Source organism: Topomyia yanbarensis, chromosome 2 (assembly GCF_030247195.1).
Source record: "Topomyia yanbarensis strain Yona2022 chromosome 2, ASM3024719v1, whole genome shotgun sequence".
NCBI lineage: Eukaryota > Metazoa > Arthropoda > Insecta > Diptera > Culicidae > Topomyia > Topomyia yanbarensis.
The window spans coordinates 105085259-105105770 of record NC_080671.1 but is presented as its reverse complement, the minus strand read 5'-3'; the positions used below and the strand labels follow the sequence as shown (position 1 = coordinate 105105770).

Genomic DNA, 20512 nt, shown 5'->3' with positions numbered 1-20512 from the left:
ATTTTGAATCGTTAAATATGTTGAAGTACTTGATAAAGCATCTCGTTAGTGTTCTGGTGTGGCTTTGGATATTACAAAAATCGATTCTAGATTCAATATGCTACATTGCTTCTTAGTGGAGAATAATTTAGGTAAAAACTCTTTTTTCTCCTCTAAGGAGACAACCCGATCAGAACATCATAACAGAAAGCTATCAAATTTATATCTCATGTTGATATTTATTACTCTCTGTGTTATTTTTATGATATACCGATCAGGAATGCAAGAAAACTTATATCAAGATTATATCTTCTGGTGCTATCATTGAATTAATAATATGATATTTATGTACGCATACAACGATGATGTTACAGTAAGTTATATATTCTTTCACAATTATCTTTGAATACTAACGGTTACACAAATGACAGTCTATTTGCTTATACATTGCAGTCTCTTTTTATGCGTCGTAATTCAACTTTTTAAAGCGAATTTTCGATGGTTTTGATTTTTGATTTGCGTTTTCCACATGGATTTTCAAAATTCCGCGTATTGAGTATAGATAGTTTTAGATGCAAGTGGTCGGAGAACGTGTCAGTAATGTGTTTGACTTACTTGGTTGCAGTTGGATTAAGAGATGATAGGTTTTTTTGAACACTCCCAACTTATCCAGTTAGTGGGTTTCTAGTTTGCGCGTTTTTTAAATTTCTAAACTATCGTGACTTTTTTATTTTATCCTCCTCATAAAAAGTGTTTGAGTTTACTTGAGTATTATATCTTTTCATTCCCCGTAAGATGAGTTTGATATTTAATGGTTGCACTAACAAGTGATTTGAATGCGTTTTAGATAATCCTTGAAATATCTAAAAACTTCAATGCAAAAATTTTGTTAATTTCCTCCTTAAAATTTAATCAAATTTGGAAGAAAATTTGTAATAGAAAAAAAAACATGAAATATTCAAGAATTTGTCCCATCGAAGAAGCATCAACAATTTCTCGAATTTTCTCATATATCTGTTATATTTGCAGTTGATAGATATAACTTCCGTGAATGATTTGCATTTCTAGCAATTTGTTAGGTGTGAGATAATTATACTGGTTTGTTTAGTCTTCCCCATATCAAAAATGCCAATAACAAATCCCCAAAAGAGACTTATTTTGAAACCTCATTTGTTGCTTTGAATCTATGCGGAATCCTAAATAAGATTTGTCGTATTCTCCGTAAGGTAATGTACGTAAAATATCCGCTCAATGTTACCATGTCGCATCGACATTATTTCTAAAAACCATGTAAAACACGTTAACGTACAAGAGAAGCGCCAAAGCGCACTATTTAGAATCTAAAAATAGCCCCTCTTTCCTAATCTGAAAAGATATTATAAAGCTATTCAGTCTATCATCATATAGGCAGCTGTATTAGTGAGTAAAACTGAATAAAAACAAAGCGTATGACACCAGGAAAACAAACAGCACTTAGGCTTGGGCAAAGTTCAATGTGTGCGTTCTGGAAACGTTTTCTACGTCTATAATCGTTTTGCCCTTGACGGATGCGTGGAATATTATGCTAACATTAAACATCGGTCGAAAACAACGTCGTTGGTTCATACAGGAAACTATCCCATCAAACTCAGAATACCCAGACCCAGGTTCAAAGCGTCAATATCGACAAATAATAATCTGCGTGTCATATGTACTCACTATAAAAATCAACCAGCAAGTATGCAATCATTTGGCAATGCTATAAAAGCTTTTGCTGCATGAAGCTTTTTGCTCCCAAGCAAAAAGCGCCCTAATGTATGCTCTATTTTTCACGTATTCTATTTTTAGACGTGCACGCTAAAATCGTTGATATTATACAATAAGTAATACACCCTATGTTGGGTTTAATTATGCTATCTCAAGTTGTTATGATCGTGTTATATTGCTATCAACGTTTGTTATAAATTTGATATTCATAGAGAATTTTTTGTTAGAATTTTTGTTATTTTAACACCTAACGGTTTCTACTTTATAACAAAATTTGATAGGAATTTTTTCGTAACAAAATATCAGCATGAGTTATAATTGTGTTATTTCCTTCTGATCGGGAATTGTTTAAACCACATTTGTGCGTTTGGGCACAAAAGCTATAACTAAATTAGTTGTGGAAGTTGCGTTTCGACTTCGTTTCATCAAAATCCAACAGTAACTTAGTGACAGGACTAAGCTAGTGTCCAAAAACGAAAACACTATTTGTGTTTCTGAGCAAACCACTAGTTCTGCGTCACGCTTAGTCGTTTTACTAAGTACGTGTCGGATTCTGATGAGATGATGTTGAAACGCAAATTGCATACTAATTCGAATCAAGTTTCCAGAAGGCATCAAGGTAAAGATCTACAACAGTATTCGAAGCAAATACATCCTTCTGTGGAGTATAGAGCAATACGAGTCTTAGCCGAATGTGGTGTTTCAACACGATGTGACTTCTGCACCGATCTTAATCCATAGGATTATTTAGGGTGGAGTGTGGTGAAGGCCAAGGCCGCTCAAGTAAAGCAAGCCCCAGGAAAATATCGACCCGTACTTGGGAAGATATGGACCTGGACTAAATTATTAGAAGCTGTTGTGCGTTCCGCATTGTCTCGAGGCCATGATTGTGGCAAATGGAAAGGCGATCCATGAATACCATAGATTAATCCATATCCCTTCTAAAATGCTGAATTAAAACAAAAAGTTTTAGAATTATTTAAACTTTTGCATTGCTCAATAAAGTAAAGTTTATCACGCATGTGGTCTAATTCAGGAGGTGCTAGAGTGTTATCAATCTATCCGACTGTCCACAATTCCGCCCAATCGAAACGTATTGGGCAATTATCAAACGAAGGTGAAAACCGGGAAGATAACTCAAGACGCAGCACATATGACTTGATGTTGGAAAAGGCCAACTGTGATTGCCCAGTTTATTGAGCCGAATATGATGGTGGGAATTCCAAAGAAAATCCGCGAGTTCATCCGAACACCGTAGGAGTCATTTTGCATTTTTTTATGAAAGTTCAATAAAACTACTTACGATTTTGAGTGGACAAGACTTTATTATAAAATGCATGGCGTTTAAAAAAATGAATCCGTTTAATTTTTTATAAACTTTAAATATGTTTCACTGAACAAATATAGGTAGTGAGCAGGTGTTGACACCATCTACGAGACGTTCTCTGCACCGGAGCAAAAATGATAATTTAAAACAACTCATCTCTAATGACTTCAAGAAAAAGTTATTATGCGACGATTCCATCGAATGACTAAATAGCGAACACGTTCATGGATGGTAGACGCAACTTCAAAGATTCTTACAGCTTCTTTGAATGCTCTTGCCGACGAATTTAGCATCATTAGTGCCATTAAGTTAAATTTTATTACTCCATATGCTAATATAATGGTACAATAAACGGGTATTTCAATGACCTTTACATACTATGCCATCGAAACGTGATATATTTTTAAAAGCTTTTTTTTGCTTTTTCGACGTGTGACTTACTGTGTCTGCGAACAGTAGGTGTTATACATCTCAATCTAGAGCATCACAGACGGTAGTGTGTATGCTAAACGCTTTAGAACTGTTCCCCTCGAGGTGACAATAAAAGAAACCCGACTCAACGTTTAGATCCGATGAATGCTTGTTGTTCAGTGACATTTTTAAGACAGCAGCACGAATAGAGAAGATGGGTCGTCAACGTCATAGTTCGGGTTATGCTTCGCTGGTTGCTTTTTGTTTTAGTAAGTAGGATAAGGTCGTTTGCCTTCCTAAAATACACTTTCGTGTCTATTGTTGTTAAACATACTGAAACACTTGGGAGAAGAAAAAATCCTAGACCGAAATAAAAATAACTTTCATTCACTGGGACCAAATTCACTTTCAATCGAGCATCAGTAAAAGTGGGTAGTGTTGAATGAGAAAGCAAGAAAGGCAAAACAAAGCAAATGAACCAATCTGTTCAAGCTAAAGTTGATTAATCATTACCATCGGGCTTTGGTCCGCGGAGGAAATACAATGAATATGCCGAAAATGCGCTTCGTCTTACGCTGTTTGCGTTTATTATGTACTGTCCCATTTCCGTCATAGTGCATATTATGTGGACGCACAGCGACATGGCGCCTTCAAGCTGACGATGTAATGTCCAACGCGCTCAAAAGTAGAAACTTTGTGTGTTCACATCAGTCAAAGTTCGATATGAAGCTCTATATGAAACTCAGTACAACATCGGAATTAACGAACAAGAGGGACAAAGTATGTATATCCAGCACATACACGGTTGGTCCGACATTTCGGATATTACATCAATCAAGCAAACAATCTTTACGCTAAAATATGGCACGTCTGTATGAAACGGAAACATGCGTACGGTTGACAAACTGAGTTACCCTTAACTAACCATAAAATCGAATTATTAATTTTTTTCTAAGTATCTTATATATTGTAATGAGTTTAGTAATATCGTGAATCATGGGTAACTGAAATTTAATTATTCTATTCACGAACACACTACGAATATGGGTTATGCTTATGCCTGCCTACTAAAGGGTTACCTGCAAATATAATGATAATTGATATGAATTAGTAAATATGGCCCACGTCGTAGAATGAATAACGAACTTCTAAATTGTACATGTGGTTTAGAAACTATTGAGGTGACCGGTTTAGAATTGGCAACTTAAATCGTAGCATATTTGTGCGGACTACATGATTCATGGAATATTTTTTAAATGCCACTATATTCACAATATGCTTTAGATCAGAGGTTCTCAATTTTGTGTGCACCACGGACCCCTTCGAAATGACCCTAAGTGGTCACGGACACCACCGTTCACCATAGATTTTGTATGCTGTCAATATATTATTTTCAGTCTGTGACAAAAATAAACTTGGAATTGCAGTATCTTTCCGGAAAAGATATTATTCTTCGCGGACGCCCGACTTCAAGGCCCGTTAGGGGTCCACGGGTCCCATGTTCAGAATCATTTCCTTAGATTATATTCATTGTTTCTTTGATTAAGCTGAGTACCTATGCGTAATATATTTACTAACTTCGTCGTTATTTCTATTATATATTGTATATTCTATAAACGTATGATATTCATTATTTTCATTATATAAAAATTGAATACCATTAGGTGGGAAGGAGCATCAGTGTATGTCGTGGGTCGCCAGTATTAGTCACAAGATAAGAATAAGCCCACTGATCGCAAAATACTTCGGGATTATGCTTTTGTTGTTAACGTTCTTATCTGACAAGCGGTAATAAGGTTGACACGTCCTTGTCATACAAACCATCAGACCTTACCAAGTACAGGAAATCGTGCTATTCAAATGGGTGGATCTTATGACTGCGGAGATTCTCTTCAGATTACGCATAAATGACTCTGTTTATGGATCCACTCCTTTTTGGTCCTTTATACAGCGATAATCTGAGTGTCATTTGAAAACATGATTTTATCCTTGCTACTATAAGCATCTGCAGCCACAGGAGTATTCCATGCACTGATGGTGGATTCCTATATTTTCATCAAGTCGAGCGGCTATCGCCAAATACCTAACCCCTCAGTTAGTTCTCCGACCCACGATTTTTTATAACAAGTTTCTTTTAGAAATAACTGCACTACAGAATTCATTTTCGATCACAATAATTTATTCTAAAGGAATTTTGTATCCGTGACAATTCCTTTTTATTTTAATTATAGATGTTCTAAATTTATTTAATTCGTGTAGACTATAAAAATGAACTTAGTGGTCATCCGCCTCTTATTTCGTGTAAGGAAAATCTCTATCCCTATTGTAATCGTCAAGAAGTGATATGCGAAGTAATGTGATATTAGTAGGTTACTGGAATAGGCTACACATTTAATTTTTTTTGCCGAATCTTAGTTTTTTTCGCATTTTTTGCCGAAATTTCAACAGCTGAGATCTCAGTAAATAAATTTTTGGCTGAGATCTCAGTAAACGTGTCGTTTCATAGCTGACACTCGGAAAATATTTCACCGAAAATCAGCTAACAAATCTCACTTTACTGAGATATCAGTTTCTAAATTTGCTGATTACACGGCTGTTGAGAAATTGCCGAGCCGAATTGAGTGCCGTTTTTAATATCCGAAATGCATTTTTTCCCAGATGAAAATAGGTCTATTTCAGAACCGATATTTATCGCTCACATTCAAGACTTTGACTAAAATCTAAATGTCATCGTATTCACAAAACCCGGTATCAAATGGAGTCCAATCAGAGACTCATCAGTACATTCCCCAACCAGAAAAATAGATGACAAACTTTCTTATGGCAAGGATTCAGAATTATTGACTTACAGTGTGCGGTTATACTTTCCGTACATAATTCTTTCAAAACTGTTGTTACAAACTATCCAGTAACGTACTCGGAAACATCTTTATCGCAATCACACTGCTTGATGGGAACATCTCTGTTTTAATTGAGAATATCAATAGTTTCTTATGAATTTTGAGGAATGTTTTTCAGAAGTTCGATGCCAAATGCCATAAAAAATAAATATACAATAATTCTGTAATCCACAAAAATAATTTACGCTAATCTATTCCGACAAAAAGTTAGTGTCAGTTTCTGATGAGAGGAAAACGAAACGTACCCATGACTTTAATTGATTCGACGTTGTTGGACACATACATAGTAAATACTCTCTCATATAAACACACCTCCCGATGTAATACCTAACAGTGGTCCCGGAAGGAAGAGGATTCGGAGGTACAAGAGGTTTAGGTTTAGTAGGCAGGCTTGCTCCAGCACGAATTCGACAGTACCAAGAACAAGTGATCTCTTTTCAACTTTATCCCTCGATAAAAAAAGAATTCTCGCATAACACATATACGCTCTCACGAACACTCCCATGAGAATGGGCAATAGAGTACATGGTTATAAAGACTCATTAGTATACATGAAATTACAATTTTAAGCCGCGTTAACACACGCGGCTTAAAATTGCCCACACGATAAAATAAACGCTCCCAACAACATACAAACGCTCGAGTCTTTCGCGATAATATAAACCCGGTTGCAAACTCGATCTTTCACGCATTACTTAAGTCCACGAGCTCGCAATCATAGAAATGCCTCGACGATTAGGCCAATGTGTGTCGACACTTACAAATTTATTAACGCGGTCCTAGATATATGCCTTCGGTTGGACCAATCTCGAAACAAACAAAAATCACTCATATACCCTAGATAACAAGTTTCAGAGCGCCATAACCGGCTACTCTAGTTATGTGAGGGAACTCACTCTCTTCCAGCATATGAATCGTATTCTCAAAATTAAACATCAGAATCACGTCAGCGCGAACATTCAAAATCCCATGCAAAAATGCAAACGACCATACGCTAACACACGCGACATAGAAACGCTGACGAGATCAAACAGGTAATTTGGATTGCAGTTCTAAGCTCTCGCTCACGAGATCGAACACGTTAACATACAAACGTTGGAGACCTTCGCGATAATACAAATACCATAAACACGAATATGCAATTACGATCATCCACGCAAGCGATCTCGCAAACATAAAAATGACTCCGTGACTATGTCATCGTGTTAGCGCTTTCGAACTTGTACACACTTTTGATACCATGATATAAACGTTTCCACGTGATTATTAATTGTTCAAACTCGGAAGCCTCAATCTTCATTTGTACCAGCCTCAAAAAAAAAAAAATTGCTCATATATACTTGACAGCAAGTTTCAGGGCGCCATTATTGAATACTCTAGATATTTGGGGGAATATGCTTTCTTCTGGCGTCTGAACCGTACACTTCATATTAACTATTAAAATCACAGTCCGCGAACAATCCAAAGCTCAAGGCAATATGCAAACGGTGCCACGGTTGTACAAACGAACTCATACACATACACACTAGCACACGCGACAGGGATCAAATCCTTTAATACGAAAAGGTTCATGACCTTGCGACAATACAAACCTGCTCACAAACTTGCAATCGCGATCATTCCACGCATACCTACATCCGCGGTCTCGCAAACATAAAAAAACGACCCGATGATTAACACAATGTTAAACAGCGGTCTCAAGCGCGAGTATATAAACGCTCGTTCCCACGCAATCAAAGCAGCTGACTTGAGTCTCAATATAGTCTCCTTATTGATTGCTATCAAATTCCATTTAGATCTGAGCTATGGTTCCTGACCTATGCGTTGAAGAGTGCTATCACACAAGAAATTCCCTGAACCTGTTTGCCTTTTGTATAAAAGAAAGGTTATGCAGTCACTAAAATCCAACTTTTTAATCGAAGTCCGGAGGACTAAGTCTCACGTACCATTCGACTCAGCTCGTCGAGTTCGAAGAAAATGTCTGTGTACGCGTTTGTATGCTTGTATGTGTCAAATAATGTCATTAGATTTTCTTTGGTATGGCTAGGCCACTTTCAGCAATATTGTAACATTGCTATAGGCTGCTATTTCTTTGGATTGGAGTTCTGGTTCGAAAGTGGCGGGTCGGAGAGTGCGTATTTAAAGCGGTATCATCTTTCTATCTAAATGTTGCAAACATTATTAATTTTTTTTCTAAATTGCTGTATATGCACATGTATGTGTGTCTGTGGGTATTTGTGTGGGGCAAAATGAACTTTTTTTAGAACAAGCTTATTTTGGTTTCATTTGGGGTCCCAAATAATTGTGCAAAATTGCAGGACGGTTGGTTATGATCCGGCGTAGCGCATCACACTTGAATTTGTATGGACAAACCTATTGTTTTGCATTTTCAATTATCGAAGCTACAGTTTTTTTCTGCAGTATGCAATTTATTGAACAGAAAGTGGTATGGAACAATGTTATAGCTCTTTAAATTTGGTTGGTTCGAACTAAATGACAAAAATCATTTTTTTTAACAACACTGCTGTTGTACCATTGGTAGTTAGATTTCCAGCTGACACAACTTTGTGGAAGGTTATGAGAAAAAAGGCGAATGGCTAAAGAAGTTATCATTAAAAACCAATTTCAATGGATCTTTCATTTTCATGTTCGAAAAAAAAGCTATTAAAGCTACACCTAACTGTAATATCTTCGGCAATTTCATTTGAAGTAATGTTTGCTACAACTTTGCTCAAGACACAAAATCTCTATCTTAATTATATATCACTTATAGGTGAATTAATCGCCGAACGATATATCAGCTGCACAATCATAAAGGTTAAGTTGCTATTAATTTTGAGCAAAAAACGACGTTTTTAAACACTGTGCACTGGGAGTGTTGTCAAAAAACTCACATTTTGCTTTCAAATCGAACGATTGGACTTTGAACTGCTTTAACATTTTTCAGGAACGTTTTAGCCCGTACAGACCGCATATGCATTATAGGCTGCATTCTTCAGGCCTATCTGGGTTCTCTAGAAATGAAAATGCCAAAAAGTAGGTTTTTCCATGTGAATTCCAATACCAATTTCGCATTGCTTTTGAAACGCCGGGTTATCGACTCCAAATTTTGCACAGTTGTTTGTGACCCCAATCGTAACCAAAAATGATTTTTTTGGCTTGATGCGTTCAAGTGTTTTTTCATACAACTATGCCTCACCCCAGTGGATATGTATGTGTCAAACAATGTCAATTTTTTCAGAGATGGCTGAACCGATTTGCCCAAACTTAGTTTCGAACGGTATAACGCTCACATAGGCTGCTATTGACTTTTTTGTCGATCGGAGTTCCGGTTCCGGATTTACAGGTTGAAGAGTGCGGTCACACGGAAAATTTTCATTTAAACTACTATGATATTAAAATAATACAAAACTTACTAAAATTGCTGCAAAATTACTTGAGTTTGCAGTTCTAGATCACTAATATTCACAATTCCTATCACACTTCCCAGTCTCAGCGACCACACCTCCCTGCTTAACACACATACATTTCTTTCACCCGCCATATAATAGTATAAACTAGGGAGCGCGGTTGGAGATTACCCCCCTTCCACACCTCACTCCGCACGCATACCAAGTCAGCTTGAAGGTAACATTGAACTAATGCTGATTAAGCTAATTAAATGTTATATTTTTATGTTTCAAATTATTCTCCGTCGCCACGCAGCTTATCAGGTTCGTGGCTGCCTAGCGCTTGGATATAAGTAGCCATGGAATAATAGTTTGGATAAATGAGAAAGGCACAATTGCACCATTAGATATTTTCTAACAATATTACAAGGCCATTAACAAAACAGTTTTCGTTTTTTTATTTCCATCGAATTTGCAACTAATAATATCGAATTTAATCAACATTGCGATTTCAACGAGCAAACAATGTATATGTATGATAGGTGTAAATGTTGCGAAAAGGTTATCGTAATCATGGAAAAACTATTTTCAATATTCTATAATGAATTTACCGCAAACCGCCAAAAGGCGGGGTTGGGTTACAGGCGGCTAAATTCCTATTTCAATATAGCATAGTCCTATTTCAACGCTTAGGTGCCACTCGAGCCTATGCGTTGGACAGAGCCAGTGCTTGTAGTCCCTACGGCATACAGTTCACAATACATAGCGCAATGTAGTACAACTACAATACACGACCGCAGACTGTTAGGAGCTAATTTAATTATTTTGCATAAACCAGTTGTGAGCATCGTTTGCAAAAAATGATAGTAAGCGAAGAATGAATGTCATTTGCATTTTCCTGATTCCACATTGTGCTGTTGTGCTTTGCTTGGCGAAGTCTGATTCAAGTTCACGCACACACACGGCAAAAAATGACAACAATATGGTTTTCGATTGTAGAATTGAGCTATGTTATGGTGTCCGCATTTTCATGTGTATATTTTCTTTTCTTTCATTACAGAATTCGTCCACAGATACCACGCGAGCTGATAGATATGTGCCGGGTGTGCACACAAGTCACGCCCGGTGAGCCTCAAGTATATCTCGGCTCAGATAAGGCTTTTACCTTCGACTATGTTTTTGATGTGGCCGCGACACAGGTATGTAGTTGTTTCTGGTGATGTGTTAAAAGTTTGGGAGGTCCTTTTGAATGTTTTCAAAATGTACTATATGTACTCTAATGTACCAACAATTCTAATTTTTTATGTAATAGAGCGTAAAGTAAAACAAATTCGCACAATCCACATCATTCAAATTTATTCCAAACATTCGTCAAACTTACACGTTTATGTCGATTCTTTACCCTCTTCTTCCGGTACCGCTTCTGAACCAGATTTACTTTTCCTGCCACTACTAGTACCAGTGAGCTGACTGTCACGTTTATCCACATCTTCGATACTGGCCTGAATCGTGGCTCCTAGCAAGGCACTCGCTCTCGGTAGGTTCCTCTCAAGTTCAAACGCAAGCAGACAATTTTCACCAACAATCTTCGATATCGGCATTTCCATATCGATTTTGCCATCCTGGTCCATATTCGTCAGATACTTGATAAACGGACAGGGACTTTTATCCGTGTACCATTCCTTATCCTGCAAGGTAGTGTACCGGCTGGCCATCTTTTGTTCCAATTTGAGATTACTAATTTTCGTTTTTATCTCCCTCAAGGCCTGCTTCACTGGCTGTAATCGGTCCTGGTGGAGCATCAATGCTCGAGCTACTGGATCTTTCGGGTATAAATCGGATAGTGGAATTGGTGTGGTTACGGCTTGCTCATCGGTTTGAGTTTCAATCTCGGTGACGGGAGCTTTCTGTGCCTTTTTGTAGCGCAAAGTCGTTTTCACCATTTTTCGTTCGTTCCCCACGTTGATCGGGATATTAAACGTTGAAACCATCGTTTGCAAATTGGGATCTTGGTTCGGCTGATGCGGCTGGTAATGATAATGCTGCACTTCATCTCGGTTATGTATTTTCGGTATTATCGGAAGGCTCATTTGTGCAGCTTGCGGTGCGGGTAGTATCGAAGATGAAACTGCCTGAGGTGACGATGGTAGTACTTTTCGTAGTTTGACGATTGCCTGTAGGGGAATTCTAATTTCGTTAATATCTCGATCGATTTCGAATACGGAACGCTTGAGATCCACTTGGCAGTTGCGATCCGAGCCCAGGATTTTGGCATATGCCTTTAACTGAATTTCGATTGTCGCCATAGTTTGTACCAAAAGGAATGTGTCGATCTTTTCCGAATGTCACACCGCTAGGTCAAGGCTTGCTAGTTATTTGGAAGAGAAAATTCTGAGAATATTTATGTTTTCACAGGTCTGACATCAACTGTTTCAAATCGTTCTCACCACATTCTGAAAATTTATATTCAACGGTGGATGGAACTGGTTAGGAATCAAATGCATTTTGATTCCAATAATTCAAATCAAACAAACAACACCCAACAGACTAAACAAATGATCACGCTAGCATTGCATTTTTTCCGGCTGTCCTTCTATGTACTGAACAAACAGTTTCATCGAACCCGCTCCGGAATATAGTATGCATTAGTCGGTATACAGTAGCATTGCAATAAACAACATACTTTTACAACTATATATAGACGTAGGAGCAAGAAAACATAAACACCGGTCGGTGGAATGAGCCGAAGAAGTTCTTTGCCTTCTATGGGCTACCTACCCGAACCTAATCCCTGTGGAGGTATGCATATTTATTGAGCCCTACCCCACGCTGGCAGGGCATGCTGCCGGCAAGACTCCATCGTGGTGGGGGCGCTAGACTCGGACTATGTACATGCCATAAATATCCGTTAGATTTCGTTCCATTTCCCCTCTCCTGTAATGAACGGTGAAGTGTTGTAATGCTGTAATCTTTATCCAGCACTAATTGGTTCCCTACCCCCGTTTCGCCTTTCCATATACGAGGAACTAATTGCACGAGTGAATAGTGTCGTTGCACAATTATTTCAGCTTGTGGTATAGTAACATCAAATAATTCCCCTGTCCAAAGTAGTTTAATCCCGCCACAAACAAAAAGCGATAACACGCGAAACGTGATGAGAATTGGCAAAGTACCGCCATCGGTCGGCTTTTCGTGTGCGGGAAAGGTACGTTTACTGTCATTTTGAAATACAACCAGTCAAACACGGTATCGCTACTGGCAGTCGTGCTGCTGGTTTAGTTATTTTTTTTTGACTCGGTATTTACTTCTTTCTCTTTCACAACAACATCGGTGAACACGATAAGACGACACCTACTGCCCGCCCAGACGCGGTACCGGTCTTGTTTTCATTATGCAAATGCTCTTTTTTTCCGAGAGTAAACTAAAGCGTGATTGGAAGCAAGAATGAAACCGTGAACAATTATGTTGGATGCGCTCGACATGATGCAGGTCGATGCACTATGTTGTTTTCTGGACCGAACAACTTGGCAGCTATAAGGTGCAGCTGCTGAATAAAATTATAGTGAAAGATAGCTAAATTTTAAAATTCGAAAACAGGATAAATTGGCTTAAGTCGGAACGTATATGAATATATTCCCAATCTAAGTAGTCTCCGTATGTTGTGAAACTTGTGTTCGGTTTGTTCTATGGCCTATTTTCTGGGCACAGTGATCCAGAGGGGAACTAACTTATAACTAAAACTTAACAACTTAGGCTTTTTATGTCTTTGGGAGAGTTTTCGTAGTTTGTGAGTCTGTTCTTCGTGTTTGGCCAATAGCTAGGGTGGTTCATATTTTACCCAGATTATTATATTCTATTCTATTCTAACCCTTACACAGCCAGTATTGAAAAGCTGGGTTATTCCATGCAATGTGATCAAAAAAAGATGGAAACTTGAAATCTACCTTCACGAATTTGAACCAAATTTGGAGGAATTGTTCATCTAGGGCCAATATATAAAAACCCAAATTTTTGTGTCAATTGAACCACCCCTCGGGTCATGGGAGCACCCCCCGTTTTGGTAAATTGCCAAAACCTTTGATTTTCTTCTGATCATATCTCCGGTTTTAATTACTCTAGAATCAAACCGCAAGTTGGCTTTTGAAGAAAATTGTTCAAGGAGTCCAGAAAAAATATTGTTTTTTTGCCGGCAGTGCTGCCAACTATGCGATTTTTTCAGTTAAATATTTAAAGGTAATTTTTCTCTCAATACATATATTTTAATTTTAAAATTTTTAATGCCATCGCGTTCCTCAGGCATTTTACATAAAAAACAACTATCATCCCAATATAATATGAGCGCATCCTGAGATACACCGTTTTGAAGGGAAAAACTTCCATTTTCTCATATAAAAATCGTTTTTATTGGCCAAAATTGAGCAAATCTTCAAACGGTCATAAAAATCGACCCTGATCTGCTAGAAGCAAACCAAAAACGTAGTTTTTCATCATACTTCACGAAAAATTATGTTTGAACTCAGAATACGCAAGTTGGTTTTTTAGTGTTGTGCGCTTGCGATTTTATATGGGAAATGGCGGTTTTTTCTATTCAAATCGGTGTATCTCAGGATGCACTCATATTATATTGGGATGATAAGTGTTCTTTATGTAAAAATGTCTGAGGAACGCGATGGCATTAAAATTTTCAAAATTAAAATATATGTGTTGAGAGAAACATTAACTTTAAATATTTAACTGAAAAAATCGCATAGTTGGCAGCACTGTCGGCAAAAAATAATATTTTTTCTAGATTCCTTGAAAAATTTTCATCTTGTGTTTTGATTCTGGAGTAAATAGAACCGGAGATATGATTAAAAGAAAATCAAGGGTTTTGGCAATTTGCCAAAACTGGAGGTGCTCCAATGACCCGAGGGGTGGTTCAATTGACACAAAAATTTGGGTTTTTATATATTGGCCCTAGATGAACAATTCATGCAAATTTGGTTCAAATCCGTGAAGGTCGATTACACGTGCCTTGATCACATCGCATGGAATGACCCATCCTGGAAAATACTGCAGTCAGTCAGTAATATTTTTCGTGTTAATATTAATATTTTAAGCATATTTTCATATGTCGCAAATATCAAAACGGCCAGACCTACCGTACAGAGTTAGGTTTGAAGATATTTCAAAATTAGACGACAATTAAATTATTCATTTAATGAATAATTTAACTAACGAATTGTTTTGAATTGTAAAGGATGAAGAAACTAGGACAACCATACCGACAGATTCAGTTCAGGGGACATAATAAATCGTTGGGAGTGACTTGGTTAAGAAGGTTAATGTCACTCCTTTGGTCCTTTGGGATGGGACTGAGGTATTAACATCTTGCCGTGGCTAATAGACCTATACTCTATAGCGCCTTTACTCGCTAGAGCTAACATGCGATGAATATAAGTTACTAAATTCCAATCGATTGGGACAACTTTTACAAGAATGAAAGGAAAGGTCGCACCCGATGGTCGTCCGATTAACCTCATATGTATGGATTTAATACCAGAAATTCATCAAATTCACAAACGTAGAAGATCTCTCGGTTTGATAAGACGAAGAACTCGCTCCTTTTCGAACCGCAGCATTGATGAGTTCCAGTGTCCAAAATCATGATCATCCTAACATGATGTATACGGTCGAATAACAATGACAGATATCAATCCGGAATGTGCTTCGATTCCTAAGTTTTGCTTCAGTTGATAGATGTAAGCTCATGTCTAAGCCGTGTGGTGTCCGGCGGGATAAATTAGCCAAGAGTAGAACCACTGGGAACCTGCTCCCATGTCGTAAGAGGCGACTAACAATATGCTAGGAGTTCCTAGGTCAAGGTATTAATCCATACCGAAGACTTAACCTGGACGGACCTTAAGGTTTTGCATCATAGCCTTTATCCATTCTATATTGAGTGAATCACTGACATATAGTCACCTTTTCTGATTCAGCATTCCCGATTGTGTACCAAAGTTTTGGGTTTCTTCTGGCAGTTGTACAATAGCCGTAAAGGATGAAGTCTAATTCTACACTAAGTAACAGCATGTATTAATATACCGGCTCTTCCACGTTAAGGTATAACTTCCGAAGCTTTAATTTAAAACCCGTATTTAAAAAAAGTAAACTTTCAGGCATGAATTTTTTTGAATTGGCCCAAGATGAAGCTGTCGAATTATACAAAAAGCTTTTTGTGTGGCAAGCGATCTGTAGATGTGTCAAAATAAGCCTGTTTTTTTTATTATATCTGGAACCGTCTACCGACAAATACATTAACGAATACCTCCAAAAGCACGGTGTGCCAAAAACCGTTATTAACACAAAAAAAATGACCATCAACACTATTTTCATATTTTTTCAGTGCAGCATATAAATAACACCTTTTGTACGTTATATTTATGTAACTAAATGGTAAGGTTTTTCTTTAAAACCGCGGCACGTATAAACGATCTAAAAAGTCATTAGCAGGCATTGCATATATCACTCATATGAGTAAATGCGTCCGGATAATTTACTACGTCGACAATAAAAACTCACTTTTTCACACGAAAATTTATTGGCACTCACAACTTATCCGGATAAATACAACACGTTATTTCTCCGGATGAATAAAATCGCCGGATAATGAGCGAATGAGTTTATCACGGTATTCGTTTTGCGCTCGCTGCCTTGTTGCCGCTATTCCAAAACACGAAAAAACAAGCCTATTGTACTTCTTTGTCGCCGTTCTTGGAAATGAACTGCATATTTTAACACTTATCGATTTCCACGAAATTAAAATATTATCATCTTCTCCGGTGAGAAGTAAAAAATCAGATAAATTTTATCGGAAAAATTATTCTCACTCTATTTGTGGAGACGGAGAATTTTGCGACTCGTCTTATCTCGGAAAAGTTGGACATCGGATAAGCTTCTTCTCGCGTGAGTGAGTGAGAATTATAATGCCTATCTATTGACTCAATAGACAAACATGGACTCATGCGTGAAATCTGGTAGAAAACCTATGACCGCATACCTCACTCAAGCGCTATAACATTCGATTCCGTCAATGAAATATTTTCAAACTTGCAAGGGATATACTTAAATACTATATATTTCGAATTCCAAGTACCAAATAAGTAGACAAATATTTTTTTGTTTATAAAGATAGGACCAAACCCGTGGGTGTTTGCTGGTAGCCTTAAAAACGTGTCATAAAATTTCAAATCACCATATCTCTCGAATCTCTCGATGGATCATTTTGAAATTTACTGACGAGATGCTTGGATACTGTATCTTTTGAATGCCGTATGCCAATTTGATGGTCATTTTTTGTGTTAATAACGGTTTTAGGCACACCGTGAAAAACTTCTTGAGATCTCATGAAGGTCGGGCACTCGCTTTGTACTACTTTCGCTTTCCTAAACAGTGGTAAACATTTGAACACTTCAGAACTTCGCTCTGTCAGATAATATAGATCCATCGGAAGCTATCACTTCGTAAAATCGCACTCCTTTCTTCAAAATCATCCAGTGCAGTACCCTGGGACACTCGAGTTTGAACCGCTCATATGGTAGTCGGTCTTTGCCAGTATTGTTCTTCTCCCATCCAATTTTCTTCTGGACCGCCGATGGATCAAAAGCCCTTTTCGTTGTGTTTATTATATTTATTGCGTATGTCGTTTGCATTTTGGCATTTAACCCAATTATGGAAACTGATAGGGATAGTGGAGATGCCAATTTGTCATTAACATCTCGCAGTGAATTTTCATATTCCTTTTGGATATCTTTTATACTTATCGTAGGCTTGCTTTGTACTGCAAACTTTGGAAATTATCATTGAAGTGTTAGTAAGAAGCAATACTCACAATGGCCGGTTGTTCGGAATTGAAATCGCTCGTTTCGAATTATCGGAAATTTATCGCGAGCGACTTTCGTACATATTGTTAAGATCATATCATTACCTCTATTATATTCCACGCGGCTTTATCCTGTTATGTAACGCACCGCGGAATAATAGTTCTTAAAATGCCAACTGGAGGTCGCATTCCTGAAAACTTTGATCTAAAATGAAAAGACACAGCGAGTGAGTACTTAGCTTAATCACCATATGTAGGGGAATGTGTTCATCAAGATTTAAAGGGAAAAGAAAATTATTCATTTTAACTACCATCAAAGGCATTATGAACATCATTCTTTATCAGAACCACAATATGTGTATGTGAAAAACTGTTGCGAATAAGTCGCACTGCTAATGCACTGACGGATCGCATTCACTGCAATTAAGCGAGTTTCAGGCAGTTCATTTTTTACCAAAGCTTTACACAAATCAGATAGAAGTTCATACTGGCACGTAGCCAACAGGGGAGGGGTGCTACAGGGTAACCCCGCTATCCCACCAAATTTTCTGGTCGTGACAATCTGGTATATACAGTGCTACCTAACGGTGAAAACACGACCAAGTGGGCTTTGTTCATGTAAAACGCTAAACCGGAAGTCGCCTTCTTGGTTTTCAGAATGGTGCCAAAGATTGATCTCTGGTATCTATTCATAAAGCCCGTTCCAAATATACCCATATTGATTAGGTTATTGAGAACTCAGCATTTGCCACAAAAAATGAGGTGCCGGCAACCGATTTTAGTAAACTTTTTGAAAACTGATCAAAAAATTGTGGTGAACATTTCGGTGCTATTCAGTGTTGAATCACAAAACAGAATAAATTCAAATCGTAAATATTCAATGCGCATACTCTTTCGATTGATTTACTTCTTTCTATAACACTAAGCAAATCATCAAAAAAAAAAAACTTTTAAGTAGTGTTCACTTGTTCACAAAAATATATTGGTTGTAGAACAGAACATTCGAGTCTGTTTGCTTCAGCACAAAAAGATCGTGCTAATATAACACACAAATAATATCAGAATGTCCATGTCTGTTTTCTGTCAAAAGTTACGTAGGGGTGCCGACAACCGAGCAGTGCCGGCAACCGACCACTTTCCCCTATTAAGATATATCCAGATTCATTTTTCTACCTACTAACACCAATCCAATGGCCATCTACGCTATTCATCATAATATAATCTTAGTCTATTTAGGTTGCACGTTGAGTATGATGTACTACTGCGAAGTATCAAACAATTGGTTCAAAATGCAATTTCAACAGGCTTTGATCAACAACGGGAAACTCACGGGCGGTCAACTAAGTTAAGCTAAGCTAGGTTGATAGATGCAGGCGTATTTGACTCGTACATGTACGAGAGCTCAGAGTCTTCTTCTGGGGTTGTGATTTCTGGATCCACCGACACCAAGCAATGGCGTCAGAATATGCCCAGTTCGAAACGTTTAACTTTTTAATGTTCAATTCTCTTCTTGATAAAACTTCTATCAACTTTACAATTTACACTCAATAACGTGAGCAAATAACAGCTGCGGAAAACTTTCACCTCCTTTCTTGTCTTGTTCATATTTTACCAAGATTAATTAAGTTTCTAATAATTCTAGATATTATCTTTAAAGATGTTGTAAAACGAAACGACTAGTTTCAGAAAAATGTTCTGAAGACACGCAAGCTTCATATCTAACTGTCATGGTTGAAAAGGCATGCTGTGAGGTATAATTGCATTAAAAATTGTGTAATAATATCTTTTTAAATTTTCCAAAATTTATTTAAAAAAATCGATTTTTGAATTTGAAAAAAAATGCTCTTTTCAATAACAGACGCTAGAGTTTTGATGTCTTTGTTTGTCACCAAAAACTCTGAAAGTTATCTAAAGGACTTGAATTGAAAACTGCAAAAGTTATATTAAAAATTTGGTTTTCATAAATTGTTATTTAGAGTAGAATGGGGTCAAATAGGTATGGGAATACAATAGCTATAGGGTATTATTTTTGCTATGTTATTACAGAGGTCGCTCATGTTACGTGAATTAGATACATGGTAGAGAACATCGTTGATGACTGTTATTTCGGCTGTTATCGTGGATCAGCTTATTAGTTACGGTGTCGTTTATGTTTTCGCATGTTATTCTGCGAAAACGCATTGTCTTTTGTCCTCAGTCCAGTACATTTAATCAATGTAGAAAAATGTCAAACTAGTTTTTTCTTACGTAAAAATTAATACTGAACACGAGCTTGAGCTTTGGTTTTTTGACATTTTTCTTTTAGAAAAAAATGCGGGCATCGACTTGAAACACACGCTTGGGGCACGATAGGTCAGCCGTTTGGGGGCACTATAGATCGCTACTATAATGTAAATTTGTATTATTTTGACAAGGCAATCGTGCGTCATTTTTAAACACCAAAACGAAGTGTAGAGGACATAAAGAGCGCAATTGAATCTGTACAAGAAGGCGCCAGTATTCGATGAGTCTCTAAACAATTCCAGGTTCCGTGCTCATGTGTAAGGAAAGTGCTCAATCATCAATAAAAGCGTGTCAGATAATTTGCGTGATTTAATATAATAATTTAGGATATTGTTGAAGTAGGTAATCGAAGAAAACATGATCGAAAAAGAAAAGGAATAGAAAAGATGATCCGACGTTCAAACGTGTCCGTCGCAAAGCTAACTAACCACGTGAGTCGGAATGCACAACTTCAATTCCACACTCTGGCTACGACGAGGGCACCGCTGAAAAAACCATGTTTTCAACATTTCCTTCCGCGGTTTCATGTGTTTTCACATCATTCGCGACTTCCTTATTTTCTTACCCGAATGACTTCAATGAATTGCATTTATTATTTTTGTTATTAATTTTTAAA

At 37.4% G+C, this 20512-nt stretch overlaps 1 protein-coding gene across 6 annotated transcripts in view; it reads left to right on the top strand.

The window, feature by feature from the left end:
* The window catches only part of LOC131679077 (kinesin-like protein KIF21A), a 185485-nt gene that overhangs the window by 117474 nt on the left and 47499 nt on the right, over positions 1 to 20512 (top strand). For all 6 annotated transcript variants that reach the window (XM_058959636.1, XM_058959633.1, XM_058959635.1 and 3 more), the window contains exon 3: positions 10813 to 10951. In XM_058959636.1, coding sequence (XP_058815619.1) covers positions 10813 to 10951 — 139 coding nt within the window. The remainder of the gene's footprint in view (positions 1 to 10812; positions 10952 to 20512) is intronic.